Raw genomic sequence first — 15,623 nt, forward strand, 5'->3', positions numbered from 1 at the left:
TGGGGAAAGAAAGAAGACAGGCTGTTTATTGTTCTTTATTAGAAGTCATAAGAAAAAAAGTAAGAATACTTCTCCCTCAAGACCCAATTTGCTCTTGTAGGTCACTGAAGGATCTTTCAGTGGACGAAACATACTTTGTTTGACGTTTTATAACATAGAGTATCTGTATGAGTGTTTGGCTGAGTGGCCTGTTTTTCAAGGATGCTACCTATCCATACTTATTATTACACTGGCTGCTATTTCAAAATTATTTAGAAAGTATGCCATTTTACAGTTCATATTCTCCCAGGTCTCCTCTGTAACCCTGAATATACCACTTTACCTTCCCTGTTACTCACTGAACATACACTGTACATGCCCAGGAGCACTTTATTAGGAAAGATTTTACCTAATCTGAACGAATTTGGCCAGATTACAGCATTTCTTTTACTATTCAGAAAGCAGCTCATGATTATGCAAATGCTGTTGTATGCACCAAGCTCTAAGAATCACCTTCACAAAACTAAGTATGCGCATTGATGTTTGGGCCCCATATATTAACTCCCTAACTTTCACCATTTCTTTGGTATTTTTTTCATGGTTTTATTGTATTGTTGGATGAATTGCAAATTCTCCTATGTGATCCAATTACACTGAAAAGCATACAGCCACTAATCCCAGGATCCCGGCTACTCCGTCCAAATTGAACATTTAGCTTCTAGTTCTCCAAATTCCTGCTCTGTTTTCAGCTGAAAGCTGAAATCTTTCACTCACAACCTAAGAGATGGTATATCCTTATGGTCCATAAAAGCTTTCAGTCAAGACACAGCAGCACTGCAATAGTGGTGAAACATCCTCTGCTGTGATGTAACTGCTTGTATGTTTTGCAAGAAGATTGCAACCAGGACACTAGATAATCATGTATTAAAACATACCATAGAAGCAACAGCTATTAGGTTCCCTTCTCGGAGCTAAGGCATCTTTCCAAATAGTTGGTAAGCATTTTGAAGGGCATAAGAGAACAACATCTACAGTGTGCTGGATCCTGCTAATATTTTCACTGGCAAAATTTCCTTTGTGTGGTGCAATCACAGACAGTTGATGCTTTCAGTTAAAAGGCATCTATTTATTTTATGCTAATGTAGGGTGTTGGGTTTTATTTTTTCCAGTGAATGTTAACACACAACTCACTGCTTGGTAAATACATATTTAAAAGGGCGTTCGTTAAATCGTTTGACACGAATAGATCTGTCACAAAAACAATTCTGTTTCCCATATCCAGGAGCTAAAAACTGTGGCCAATTTGCTTTAATTTGTTCATCATAAAGAAGTATAGGAATTGCACCTCCCTCCATTTCTTCATAAAGCGGTATATAAATAGCGGCATTTATTAATTTAATATTGGTCACTGGAAAAACTTAGGAGACAAAACCAATCACCTAATACAACAGGGTCATTACAGAACCCAAGGACATGTTGCACGGATAAAGAGGTTCATGAATGCAGTCGATGTTACTGAAGTAAGAGACAGACTCTAAATTATGCTAAGGTACCTGTCATTCATAATAGTGAACATACGACCTTTACTTTAAGATTTAGAGACACGCTGTTTCACCCAGTAGCCATGTGCCTCCCAAGAAAGACGACTTTATGAAATATTATGGTAGAAAAACTGCTGAGATTATGAAGAACGCGGAGGCGGATGAAGCAGAAGGAGAGCCCATTTGAGATGCATTTGGAGTAACCTGAGGTTGTCCAGGACTTCTCATGAGGAGGGCGGCCACTGCTTTTGAACTGGCTGACTTCAAGCACCAGCCTTCCCTCCCCGCTGCTACTATCGCCGACACTGACTGAGAAAGCCAGCAAACCCAAACGTCGCCTATTATTTTCTCCCACCGTCGCACCCAAAGCCTTCCTCCCACAGCACCGTTAGTCAGCGTGTGGGCGGGAAGCCGCATGTGTGTGTACAAGGGCTGAAAACCGTGTTGTAGCTGTGAGGATGGCAGGCTGGCGGGGGCTGCCTCGGCCTCCCCCCGGGGCCGCTGGCACCCCGAAGGGTCCCTCTCTGTGAGAGGCCTCGGCCTTGGCTTCTCCCCCCGGGCGAGGGGGGGGGGGCGGGGGGGAAGCTCCCGGGGCTCACACAGGCTCGGTGGCCCTTCCAGGAGGGAGGAAACAGGGATGGCGGGTGGCGTAGACAGCGCGGGGGCGAGGGGGCTCCCAGCCTGGGCGCGGAGCGGTTCCCGCTCCGCGCCCAGGTTGGGAGCCCCCTCGCCCCCTCGGCGTTGGCAGGCGGCCATCGGGCGGGGTGGCGTGAGAGGACGGCGGAGCCGGTTGAGGGGCGGGTGGGAGGGCGGGTGGGGGGGCTGCGAACGTGTGTATGCGCCTGTGTAGCGGCGCGGGCGGCGTGCCCCCGCCCTTCCCCCGCCGGCACCCGGTACTGCGCCGTGAACTGGCGCTGGGGTATTTACGGTAAGGTGGACCCGGCGGGTGGCAGCTCGGTGTCAGGTGATCGGCGTTGAGGAGCCGTTGCCGCCGCCGCCCGGGGAGGAAAATGCAAGATGGCCCAGCGGGGCCGTGAGGGGCTCCGCGGCGCCCCCTCCCCGGCGCTTAGGGCCGGCGGGAAGCGTTGAGGCCAACCCCGCCGCGCCAGAGCCCGTCCCCGGCCGGGGACACCGAGCCATGGGGCTCTGCTACAGCCTGCGCCCGCGGCTTTTCGGCGACGGCTCCATCTCCAGCGCCGGCGCCGCCTCGGAGCCCGAAGCGCCGGCGGAGCCTCATGCCGCCCCGCAGCCGCAGCCCCTCGGCGCCCCGCTCCGGCCCGGCGGTAAGCCCGGCGGGGAGGCGGACGGGCCGCCGCTGCTGCTGCAGAACGGTGGCGGTAACGGAGCGGCCCCCGAACGGCCGCCGCCGCCCAAGGCCGGCGGCCCGGGCGGCGGGGGGAAGGCGTCGCGGCAGCAGGCGCTGCACCAGCCGCCGGCGCTGCAGAGACCCTGGGAGAAGCTGCGCCTGGAGGAGCGGGAAGCGGAGAAGGAGGCGAGGAAAGTCAGCAAGAGCATCGACCGGGCGCTCAAGGAGCAAAAGCGGGAGTACAAGCAGACGCACCGCCTGCTGCTGCTGGGTACGTGTGTGTGCGTGTGCACGGACCCGTCCGTGTGTGCGGGGCGTGTGCCGGGGCGGGCAGGTGCCCGGCGGGGCTCCCCGGCAGCGCCCCCTCCCCGGCTTCCCCCGTTTTCCTTGGGCGCCCTCCATCCCTCCTTTGTCTCCCCGCTGCCCACCCCGACCCTGCCCTCCCGCCCCCCGGCCGTCTCCCTCCCCGGGCTCTCCCCCAGGCAGGTTTACACCTTCTTTTCCCTTCCTCCTCCCCCCTCTTCTCTCCTCCCTCCTCCCGGCCCTGGCAGCGGTTTTGCAATGGAGAACACGGTCGGCGCTCGCCCTGCCAGAGGGCCAGCGGCTCCACCCAGGCCGCCGGGCGGCAGCGATGCGGATGGGGGAGCAGCGGGGTCTTCCGGGGGAGGGGAGCCCGGCCCCGGGCGGGCGGCAGCCTCGGCGAGGACTTGCCTTAGCCTTCGAGCAACTCGGAAACATGAAGGGGGGGGAAAAAACCCCACACAGTAGAAAGGAGGAAAAATGGCCATGCATAAGATGTGTATAGCCTGTGGGTGATCCGCCTCTGCCGTGTGTAAGCAGGGATGGTTTAATGAGGCGCGGTAGTATGGGCTTGTGGCTCCTAAATGAGAGGAGTGCTGATGAGCAATAGGCTCCTTATTTAAAGAAGCAGTGAGCGGTGTAAGGGGAAATAAGCGGGTGTAGGTACGTATCTTCCTCACAGACATCGCCTCTACTACAAGATGTGTTCTTCAGCTGTTGGCTCTCAGATGTTTTCGGGATGACTTGTCAGCTTTTGTCCCCTCTTCTCTGAGGTGCTACGTGCAGCCCGCTATTGCCACTGCTCTTTCTAAGCATTAGTTAATAGTCCTCTCCAGAGGATTTGTACCAGCTGATACATTTACAGTATGAAAACCACAGGGGTATCTAATACAAGCATCTAATTTCCTGCAGGAAACAGAACAGTCATACTGCAGGGCTCTTTTTTTTTATGGTCTGAGCGGAGGGCTCTTAGCTCTGGTCATAAATCTCTTGTTTTCTGTTAGTGTGGAAATACTGATTTGCTTTTGCATTAGCTTGCTTTGTGTGTTTTTGTAAAGTTGTGTGGTACGGAGTTTTGGTGGTTATCTGTGTGCGCTCCAGATTTTTGGGTAGTCTTGCGTCTTTCTTTACCAAGCTGTGTTTCCATGTTATTGGATTCCTTCATTCCTGTTGGTGGGTGAGGGGAGGAGAAAATATGAAATACAGCAGCTCACAAACGGTATAGGCAATGTTTGCCAGAACTGTAGTGCTTCAATTCTAAAAAAAAACAAATCATGGGCTTTATTATTTCCCATAAAATACCAGCCTGTAGGATACCAGTGCAGCCAGTAAAAAGAAAGAGGAAGAAGGTGTAATACCTACTCCATGGAATTAATAATGTTCTTTGTTAAGTGTTTCTTCTGATACTTGAACCGTTGCGGTATTTAACTCAAATTTTAAGTATTCCATTAAAAAAAATCCCATTTATTTTTTAAAAGGTTTTTCTTCGTGTAACCTCAAAGTGTGTTGTGACCAGTATGGCTACAAGAAGGCAAAGATACTGGTTGGTGGCCTTCCTCTAGAGAGCAATGTAATTGCTTGAACAAAAGGATCCCAACAAATAGATACTGCGTGTAGTCTATAACATGGGTGGTTGTCATAGTAAACCAGAGCAGTAAACACCTGTTCAGAAACAACGCAATTTGAAAAATAAACCATCTCTGACCCTTGGCACCCTGAAAGAAACTTAACACTCTTAAGACTCTCTGCGTTGAATTTTGTATTAAATCTGTGTCATAATCGGAAAATACTCTCTTGATCTCCATATCGCAGGGAGGAAATGCTGGATTATTGTTTCAGCCCTGGCAGATCAGGGCCTGACATAAATGTTTGATTTGGATGTAGGGAGAGCTGCAGGTGCTTTGTGTTGCTGTTTGCAAAGAAGTGGAAATGCTGCTCTAGATAAGAGGAAAATATTTAGAATGGGGAAGGGTTTATTTGTTAGAGAAGGAGTAAAGCAAAATTGCATTGCACAAGGTAATCATTTTCAGGCTTGCACAGAGGAAAAGACTTAGGATGCATACAAAGGTCTTTTACAATAAAGAATATTATCAGCGTGAGATTTTATGGCATTTCTGATGGTAAATAACTCGATCCCTGTCCCGAAGGTCTTCCTGGCAGAGTGAACCTAAAAAGCTTACCTTTGCTAGAGAGAGGAGGAATATTTTTGTAGATCAACATGGAGGAAATGCATAGCAGAGGGGAAATGGTGAATGCAGTGACAGCAGAGCACCGTCACAGAATAAACAAAGTTGAGCAACAGTGTTGGTGTGGGCTTTGTTTGTTTCTTTTTTTAAATACAAGTTTATAAATAATAGCTTCATTTCGGTTTGTCCTTGTATGTCTTGTGCGTGAAACCGGGGCAAGTTGAGAGGATATTACCAAAATTTTAGAGGAAAATGCCCTGTATATTTTAAGGAGCTGCATACCCTTTTGATATCTAGTAGTAAATAAATGCACTAGTATAAGAACACTAATAATCTCTAGAGTCTTTAAGTAAGTGGTATATTAGAGAAGCTTCTATAAGTGTTCGAAAATGACCTTTCCCTAAAAGCACACTAATTCACCTTTGTTTTCATTTGACATAATAAATCAGCTTTGTGATGAGCTGTGCATGTAAGTTACCAAAATATTATGAAGTCTCAAAGGCTTTTTTTTAGTGTGTGTTGGTAAATAACTCTCTAAGAACATGTTCCCCCCAAATAATGTCTCATGCTGCACATGATGTTTTGATGCTCCCCTCTAACCTACATTTGGAAACACTTAATGTGTTTTGTCATAACCAACAATTATGGAAAGGGGGATGTGCGGTCAGTCCTCGAGATCAGCTCTCTGTGTGTGCCTCCCACATAAATAGGTGTATCCATATCAGGTGGCTGTAACTGTGATGTGGGGGCTTTACTGGTGCACTCGAATAACAGTTTGGGTTTGTTTGTTTTTCTTATGCAAGAAGGTGAACCCACATAAAATGGAAACTTGCTTTCCACCGCAATTGGCTGTTCTTGTTTAATGTCCACTTTAAAAAGAGGAGAAGGGGCTGGAAACCTTGAATTGATTATTGTACACTGTATTATTTGCATTTTCTTTTTTATTTATTTTTATTTTTATAAGAGAAAATGTTAATCTGTGCAGAATTCTTAGGATGCTTTTGCTAACCCTGAGATGAGGGTTTTGGTTTTTTTTTTAAACATACATATTTATTGTACAGATTTATAGGGCTTGGTCAGAGTCTTGTAGCTTTGGTTTCTGTCTTGTCTTGTTTTCTGCTTGGTCTTTTTTTCCAAAGAATTGTAAACACTCTCTTCTACAAGACTGTTTTAGCTGCTGATTTCCTAGAAACTGTACAAACATTACAAATCACTTTATAGAAGCAATTTGAATTCTCATTTCCAGTCTCATATTTTAAACTATTTTGGGAGTAAGCAGGGTGAAGGGGGATTGGCTTTAAACAAAGTGCTAGCCATTGTGGTATAATTAAGGCTCATGTAATGTTGAAGTAAGCCATAGATAAAAAAATATTTTTTTTCCTAGATAGCTGTTGTCATCTGGTCTCCTCTGGCTCCTGTTTTTTCTGTTTCCCCTGACTCCTCCTTGCTGTCCTAACTTCGGATGACTTTCTCAAGCAGAGCTCATTCTTTTGCACTTCCCTGCTAAACTGAAACTGAAAGTGCTGGGAGTAAAAGCTTTTCTGTTCAACAGAAACTGAAAGTAATGATATAGGGAATGAGGGAGGGAAAATGGAGATAGTAATTTCGTTCATTTAAAAGGTACTGTAGCTGCTTACATGATATTTAAGTATTGACTTGATAGTGAAATTTAGACATGTTTGATAATGTTCATGTACAAAAGTGTATAAAAACATACAAAGAAACATAGCTTCCCTGAATTCACAGAAATCAAACACAAAGTTGCCTTGTCAAGCTTGGGGAGTTCCTAAGCAGTAGATCCCTGAAAGCTCAGAGGTGTATTACAAAAGTAATGCTTTACTACAGTTTTCTTAACTACACACCTGTTGACTGTTGTCAGAATTAAATTGTGTTGCAAAAAGGTTTTCTGCTCTGGCAGTAGCTTTTAGACTAAAGTTGCAGTCTGTTATTTATGTATGCTGCATCAGCAAACCCTTAAGTTTATCATCCCAAAGCCAATTTTAAGTATTAAACTTAATAAATCTTATTTAAAAAAAACTTTAACTTTTATATAGTGCCAACTCATGCTTATTGATAAATACCTGAATTTAGTTTAGCTTGATGTGCTAATACTTTCCCTGTGCCTGCATAAGGCTGTGTGCTTGGGGTGTTTTTCTGTTACCACCAGAGATGATGCCCTCCCTGGTCCATAACTGAGCTGGGCACCATCGCGTGTGTTCCAGGGTGTTGCACCCTCTTGTTGCGTCCTGTATATGCTTATCTCGTCTTTACAAAAAAAAATTGTTGGTTTGTGCTGATAGATTTTGGATCTCTACGGCCCAGTAGTTCTAGCATGTAGATAATGGATATCTAATTGGTAGGAACAGATATTTTCAGGACTTTGAAATAATGGGCTGCAAATACTGACCAATGTAATAGAGTAAATGGTTTATATAATCCCTAATCCTTTGCATCATTTGCATGTCTTTCCAAATGCTCTTCTGCTTTTGTTGTAACTTATGGCATCATATGAAGTGGTGTATGCACTCCTCACAGATGAGGAAACCAGTAGGCAGAAGTCATCAGAATGAGCTGGAATTAGTTCTTAACTTTGGGGTTTTTTTAAATGTACTGAAAGCAATCCCTGATTTACAACACTTAGCTTTTCTTTGTTCTGTAGATTACCGACTAATTTCATTTAGCCCATGTTTAGCTGTTTTAACTTATTTCTGTTCTTTGATTAATTTTGCTTATTTTTTAATGACTTAATATTTAATGAAAAAAAAATACACTTTTTTGTTCTATTCCACGTTAAGTGTAGCAGTGCTGGGAGGCTCTAACTGCTGTGCAAGGATGGGTTCTGCAGCTGTTTCTTAGGCAATATGAACTTTCAGTTATTAGGCAAGTTTTGTATATCGGTATGTATTCCATAAATGCTTATTGTTATGTAGTGTCTTAATTAAGCAAGCTATGCTAATATTGTCTTTGCCATTTTAAGCTCCCATTACCATTGTAATTTCTCGACTGCAGAAATTTTAAAGAGAATGTAGAACTTCTGGATTTGCACATTTGTTTTCCCATTCCCTGTGCCTTTTCCCCCAGTTTAGAAGAAATACAGTTTTAAACTTTGTTCCCATGTTCATTCCTTTCCACTGCCCAACCGCACACCCTGTATTTCTTACCTTGCTAGTCCTTTGGCATTCCTTAAGTGAATCTTACAATATTTTTTCAATCTCCAAGATACTGTATAAATAATAGTTATATTCTGGGAGGTTTTTTTTTTCTATTTTAGCATCTTCGACACAGCAAAACTATGCAAATTTGGGGAAATATTTACTGTGGTGTTTTGGTTTTTTTCCTTCAAATTACTTTTCAAGTCAGGTAAAAAGTTGAATTAATTTTTTTACAAATTCTTTCTTCTTTTTTTTTTTTTAATCCAACAGCCTGGCTGAGCTGTGGGGGAAACCTGGCCCTCCCTCTGCTTACCAAGTTTAACTTATTTGATAGCCTGTCCTAGAAACATTTTGCTTTTGCTGAATGATGTGGAAAAGGTTCTTCTCCACAGACTTCTGAATAATTGTAGAGAAACAAAATGGTGCAGGTAAGGCAATAGAACTGTCACTTGCCTTCCGATAGAAGGGATATAAACTTCTGAGTTACCATTTTGCATTGGGGAAGTCTTGACCATACCTTTCAGTGTTTTCTTAAATTCTGTGTGGTTTGGATCTTTTGTAATGTCTAGTAAGAGGCTCTTAGAGTAGACACTTGATGAGTTGAACAGATTAGTAAAATGAAGCACGGAGCAGATGTTACTCAGCCCGTGGACTGGTGCCATGGTCCAAAAGAAATCTAAAGCTGTCTTTCACTGAAGATGCAGATCTATTTTTAGAGATGGAAAATGTATGCCAGTAGTTATTACTTACTATTTTCTTAATAAAAACAGCCTTTCATGGATAGTTAAAATCATCCAGTTATGGTTAAGATTTACAGCCTTGCATGGTTGTTCAACCCTCTGAGGTATTTGTTGTGCTGCAGTCATCAACACATCTTTCACTTTATGGGCAGAAGCTTTGTCTTACTGTGCCATTACTTACAACTGTCTGACACAACTGTTTTAGGGTTTTTTATATTTTTGAATGTTTTCTTTTGACTGATAGTATCATAAATCAATAAGGCTGGGTGGTTTGTTTGTTTGTTTGCTTTTCAAATACCCAGGAGTGCAGGGTCTGGAAGAAATGCAGCCTCATACCTGGCCTGTGCACATCATATTTATGCCTTTCTCCAAAAGTGGGTGAGCATGTTAAGTATACTGACTAGTGGTATTTCATATTATCCCTGTAGCACTGTATAGCTGTATGTGAAACTCCTGTCTTTCGTGATTTGTCTCCGCATGACTACTGAATAAATGTTTAAGGACTTAAAGCCTCACTGGGTAAGCTGTATGAAGAAGGAAGGACATGCTGTTTGGGACTAGAATAGACAAAAAGTATTTAAGAAAATACTTATTATTTCTTTTTCTGTGTTCAAATACAAAGGATCAAAAAATCTGAGAAAAAACCTGCCAATTAATGTCTGTAACATAAGGCATAACATCAATCACTTATAGTGGAAGATCTTAACTGATAAGATCTCTTTGAAGTCAGACTTGAATTGCTTCCTTATAATCTGGTATTCTACATTTGTTTGTTTTTAAACTTAAGTTTGAAGAATTACAAATTCCACTTATATTTGAAGTAATGTTAGGTTTCCAAAGTAATAAATTATTCTTTCCCAAAATACCATTACTGTAGTAAGTCAAATCCAGGTCATGTTTTAAGTTCTATACTGTTATCTTTAACTCCGTTTTAGCCAAGAATTTACATCATGTGGGAACAACATGCACTTTGGAACTTATAAAGCTGTTTAAAAGTAGAAAGCTTTTTTTTTCCCTCCTAAGTATTTAAAATAAACAAAAAGAAAAAGAATTGAAAAGTCTTTCACTTTATGATAGGCAATACAATTTTGACAGTTTCTTTTAAGGAGACTTCATTCCTATAAAGGGCAAAAAGGAAGCTCTTATCAGCAATCAGTTCACGCAAATTGTCTAGTTGGTCTTCAGAAGCTGCAGAAAAGGAGAACATTCCTTCTGTGATTTGGGTTAGTGCATGCAATGGAGATAAATAGCTGGCTGAAAAACATCTGTAATAAAAACCTGAAAATAAATTGAGTCCTCATTCTCTGCGGGCATTGTTTCCCCACCCCCAATCTTTTTTTTTTTTTTTTTTAGATTATTTGAAAAGACATACTTATTGATACATGTAATATACTATGTATTTAATTTGTCCTATGTGGATTAAAATTGATAGAGAGTTTTATTTTTCCATCATGAAGAATGACGGCTATGTTAAACTGCCAAAAGTGTGGATGATGATGAATCCTTATTCTTCTGTGCAAGTGTAATTTATATTAAGCAACTTAATCTTTTATTGAAAACTGTTGTGAATGTTGCTGGAGACGTTACCAACTCTGTTATGCTACAATTCTCTTAATTATGGAGAATTAATCATTCTGGATCTTGAAGCAAATGCAGAATGCACTGCATGGTGTTAGGCAGTGCCTTTTTAATAATCATCTTTATTTTCTTGAACATCTCACATGTGGAAGATTAAGCTACAAAAGAAGGAAGTTGCTTTTTTTCTTGAGTGAGAAGCATTCATTCATATTTCACATGCTTGAATTCATTTCATATTGATTGAAGAATAGTTTTCTATTCCAGATTATACTTTTTCAGGTAGAGATACACACACGTGACCACTGAAGTTCTTATAAAACACAGTAGATTGCCATGAGGAGTCTAGGTGAGTGAAACCAGCCTTCAACAGTATGTGGTTGGATTATATCCTGGCGTATGTCATAGGCTTAAAGTTTTGTAAGAACAGGGCAAGTCTAATGGATTCTGTAACAAAATTGTTTTTGTTTTATCCTTTGACTCACTGGATGTTTGAATTACAACATAGACTTATGGTGTTATCTTCTGCCTGTTCTGAGCTTGCTGTACTTGTATAATTCACTCTCTAGACGAGACATGAACAAGATATTAAGTGCTTCTAACATGTACCAGCCTTTGCAAAGACAGACTTCTTTTTTTATGTTCTTATACAAACTATAAACCTAAGATGCAGAAGAATATAATTAAGAAATAACCAGTTCATAATCTGCAAAGGTATCGTTAAAGAGGCTTGTTACTTTTTTTAATTAAAAAAATAATTTTTTTTTTTCCTTTCTAAACGGCAAGATGCTGTGGAAGGTATTAATGTCTTGTAATGTGTCTGTTTTCCCCCAATCATTTAATCACCTAATATTAAAAACTGAAAAAAAGAAAAAAATCCTTGGTGTGTACAAAGTAAGATTTTCTGCTTCAGCTGTGCTGAAGAACCTTGTAGTACACTACAAGTATACTACTGTTACGTGTGATGCTGTGCAACCTAGTCATGTATAAACAAGGAGGAAAACTGTATTAAGCATCGGCTAAACTTAAGATCAATTTCAGATCCTTTTATTCATTGGGTCTGCTGATTTGTGAGCATGGCTTAATGCAGAACAGTAGCTCTTCAAGCTGTTTTGCTTTTATCCCTTGAAAATATTTCAGTGAAGGAAAACAGATGGGACCTACAGGACAATAATTCTGGTTCAGATCGAATAATTAATCTTACTTTGATTTAACATTTTGAAAGAAAAACAGAAATCTCAAATTCTTTAGAGTATTTTCTCACACTTTTTGGGGGGTGGGCACAAAAACCAACCAACAAACCACCCTTCTTTCACATAAATTCTGATGGCTTTGGTTTGTTTAACAGAACTGAACTTCAAGTTTGTATTGATCTGGGCTTCCCCTATAGATGAAATAGCACTGGGAGGGGAACACAAGCTTTTGGCACTTGGAGAAAGACTGGGTAACAAACTGCATTTAAATAATTGCCATGCATTGTTCCTTTTGGTAAATACATTTTTCTTACTTCTAGGAATATTTTGAACAGCCTTACACTTTCTGTGATTCTTCAGTGCTCTAAAGCATTTAATTTCCTTTAATGGAAGACTGATAGAGAAGCAGTAGAGTTGTGCTTGATTTAGTGCTTCCTGATGTCTTGCTTTCAGAACAGGAGCCATAGCAATCCCTCTGAGGCTTCCATGAGTTTCCAGATACACCCAGGGTGTATAAGGCTGTCGTTCCAAATTCCATGGCTGCTCCCTCAGGTTCTCTTCTACTACTCGATGTGACATCTAGATTCATGAGCTTGTTTGTTCAATAGTGTCTTTCCAACTTGATTATTATTGAAACACTACAGTTGGTGTGGGTTTTTTGTGTAGTGGATTTTGTTTGTTTGTTTAAATGGAGAAACTACAGTAATATCTAAGGAGGCAACATATTCACTCCTAGGACCTTCTACCTCTTTATATATGGAGGTGAGGATGTTGACTGAGCAGAGAGGGGGGAAAAAAAAGAACAAAAATGCCTACAGTGGTGTCTGGCTTGCAATATGCAGAATTCTCTTCTGTCAGTGGATTCTGGCTCCATGTGTATGTCAGCTATGTCTTTGAACTACCAGAGGTGGAAGGAAAAGTGTTTCATGGAAAAGCTGAAAAGGAGAGAATAGTTACGTGATACTTTAAGTTGGTCATAATTTAATGTAGAAAGGGTCATCTGGAGAGTAATCCACTCCAAAGACCATTTGGCGGTCATCCTTGTCTAGTTAAAAAGGATTCACGGATATGTGGTCTGTCTGCCAGAGACTGAATAATACTTTCCAACATGTCAGGAAAAGTTAAACCAACGCAGTAGAAGGTCAAACAGCCTTTCAGATGACTGTGTTACAGAAGGGTTTGGGGGGTGGGCAGGGGTGAGATGGGATTGGCTTTCATGCTGCTTCATGCTATGCCCAATACCATTGCTAGTGCTCCTGGTCCAGGAGTTTCAGGGAAAGGAAATATGGACTCTGATGCTCCGGACGAGAATGAGCAGACTTGGTCCACCACCCTGTACAGTGCTTAAGAACACATACATGTCAATACCTGGTTTTGCTTTTGGGGGAGACCATTCACCTTAAAGCCACAGTTTCTCCGGGTTTTTGTGCATTGCTTGTGTGAGCAATGGCACAGGCTGCTGAGGTTCACCAGCACCTGGTGTTATAGCACATGTAGACTGGGTGCAGAGCAAAACAAATATATAACCTTGTCAAGCCTAAACAGTGTAACATAAGTACATCCTACTATGGTGACTGCCACTGAAATGTAACCTCTTCTTAATGACAATATTTCTCTAAGATAAAGATTGTTGAAAGAGTATGGGAGCAAAAGTTTTCTTCTTCAGTGTTTGTTGTTGTTGTTGGATTTTTTTGTTGTTGTTGTTTTTTCTCTCCCCTTTTGACTTCCTATTTAAAGTGAATCCAAAGCCTTCTTGTAATACCTCACTTTGTGTTTCTTTACAGGTCAAATAAACTTATTTAAAAGTAAGAATTTCTGCTGTTCATTATTTTTTTCCATTTATTCTGTTACCTGATACCCCTAGTAAAAGAGTAATTAGAATCTTACTTGAATTGACTGTTTACATGATGTGCAAAGAAGTGCTGAATTAATCTCTCTTAATCCTATGTCAGAAAAATCAATTTGAAGATACTACCGAGTACCAAATAAATAAATATACAGCATCTTTTGAGTTCAGTCCTTTATCCCCTAACTCAGTTCTCTCTAAAGTTAGACTGATAAAGACTTTAGCTGCTTCATCAGCATGAGGTAAACAACCAGACCGCAGAGCAGATTTAAGGAGTTTATGAATAAGTAGACTGAAAGTCTAGAAGTGACCAGTAAGATTTTTTCCATTCAACTACCTATGTAACCAAGAAATCATTCTGCTTCCCAGTAGTCTCTGTGCTCTAAATTAATAAGTTGCTTGAATTTTAACAAGAATATTGCTAAGGTAATCTTCCTATAAAGTGTTCAAGCAGTGGTATTGTTTGGGACCTTATTTTAGTTCTGAATAAGACACACCAATAAGTTCTGAATAAGACACCCGCCAACTTCAGCTTCTACTTGGTTGGAATTCATAATACACATGCTTTCTCCAGCTTGTTTGTAGTTGTAACTCGCATTGCTGTTCCATTCCTTGAAAGAAAACAGGTTGGAAAATATTCCTTAAAAGCTAATTGTGCTCTTCACCTATTGCTCTTGTCTGAACTGTTTTTTCAACATGTCAGAAATGAGCAATGCCTGCTTCTAATGGTGTTTTTGTTTGTATTTCTTTTCCAAAGGAAGCATTGTTTTTACTTTTTTGGCTTGGGTCATCAGATGATACAGAATTACTACATGTCCAAGTCTTTCTGAAACTGGCCTATAAAAATCTTTGTAGTCTGCTTCTGCTGCTTTTAGAGATATGACCTTGCAGTGGCTCATTGAAAAGTATTATTTGACTGTACTGTGCTTATCAGAGTTGCTGTTCTCCAACATTATTGCTCGTCCACACTTCGGTCTTTTGATAAGCTAGCATTATTCACAATGGTATCTTTAATCAGCGACTAAAAGTTTACTGATCCTGTAAGGACCTTACTAGCAATGCTGCAACTAGTTGATGATTGACAATTGGTTCTTGAAATCCATCTATTAGCTGATTCCTGATCCGCTTAAAATGTGTTGTATTGATCATTTGCAGAATAACATCAGGCATACATATGCTGCTTATTTATAATATCAAATGTCTTATATTGGCATAAGCCATTGACTTTATCGACTGTTTGTTATCAATATCCCTCAAATATTTATTTTTAATTAAGCAAATAACTTCTTACTGATTCATTGACCTTAGGTGGTAGATACCAGTCCTGTGCTCAATGGAATGTGATTTTTCTCAAACTGTGTGTAATCTAAATAATGGGTTCTCATACCAGAAAAGCGTTCTTTTCTGAGGCCCTGAGGTTATTTCATAGAGTAACAGTAAATGTGATTGATATTCTTTATGCTGTTATCTGTGGTGATTTGCAGGACGTGCTCAGATCTTCCCTGTATGGAATTCTGTAAATATTAAGACAAGAACTGTTTAGATCACCTTGTGAAGAAAGAGGGCGAAAATCTCTGTTTAAAGAATTACTTGTGTTGACGCACACACACAGCATTATTTGCTGTTACTGCTTTAAGGTAAAGAATGTAACCTGACATTTCTGGGTGAATGTTTTCATTAAACAATGAGGCTGGTTATCCATGTCTTGGTCTAGCATGGTCTACAAGAGCATGGGACTATTATGATTTCTAGCAAAACAAAATAGTTTTATTAACTTGACGAGATGTTTTGGAAACAGCGGTGTT

At 41.2% G+C, this 15,623-nt stretch overlaps 1 protein-coding gene across 1 annotated transcript in view; it reads left to right on the forward strand.

The window, feature by feature from the left end:
• The first annotated feature begins 2,415 nt into the window (after positions 1-2,415).
• The window catches only part of GNAL (G protein subunit alpha L), a 196,556-nt gene continuing 183,348 nt past the window's right edge, over positions 2,416-15,623 (forward strand). The window contains exon 1 of the mRNA XM_087756859.1: positions 2,416-3,097. Within this exon, the coding sequence (XP_087612985.1) occupies positions 2,659-3,097 (439 nt within the window). The 5' untranslated portion in view covers positions 2,416-2,658. The remainder of the gene's footprint in view (positions 3,098-15,623) is intronic.

Source organism: Nipponia nippon, unplaced genomic scaffold, assembly GCF_047370975.1.
Source record: "Nipponia nippon isolate SJK-2023a ecotype South Korea unplaced genomic scaffold, ASM4737097v1 scaffold_1, whole genome shotgun sequence".
NCBI lineage: Eukaryota > Metazoa > Chordata > Aves > Pelecaniformes > Threskiornithidae > Nipponia > Nipponia nippon.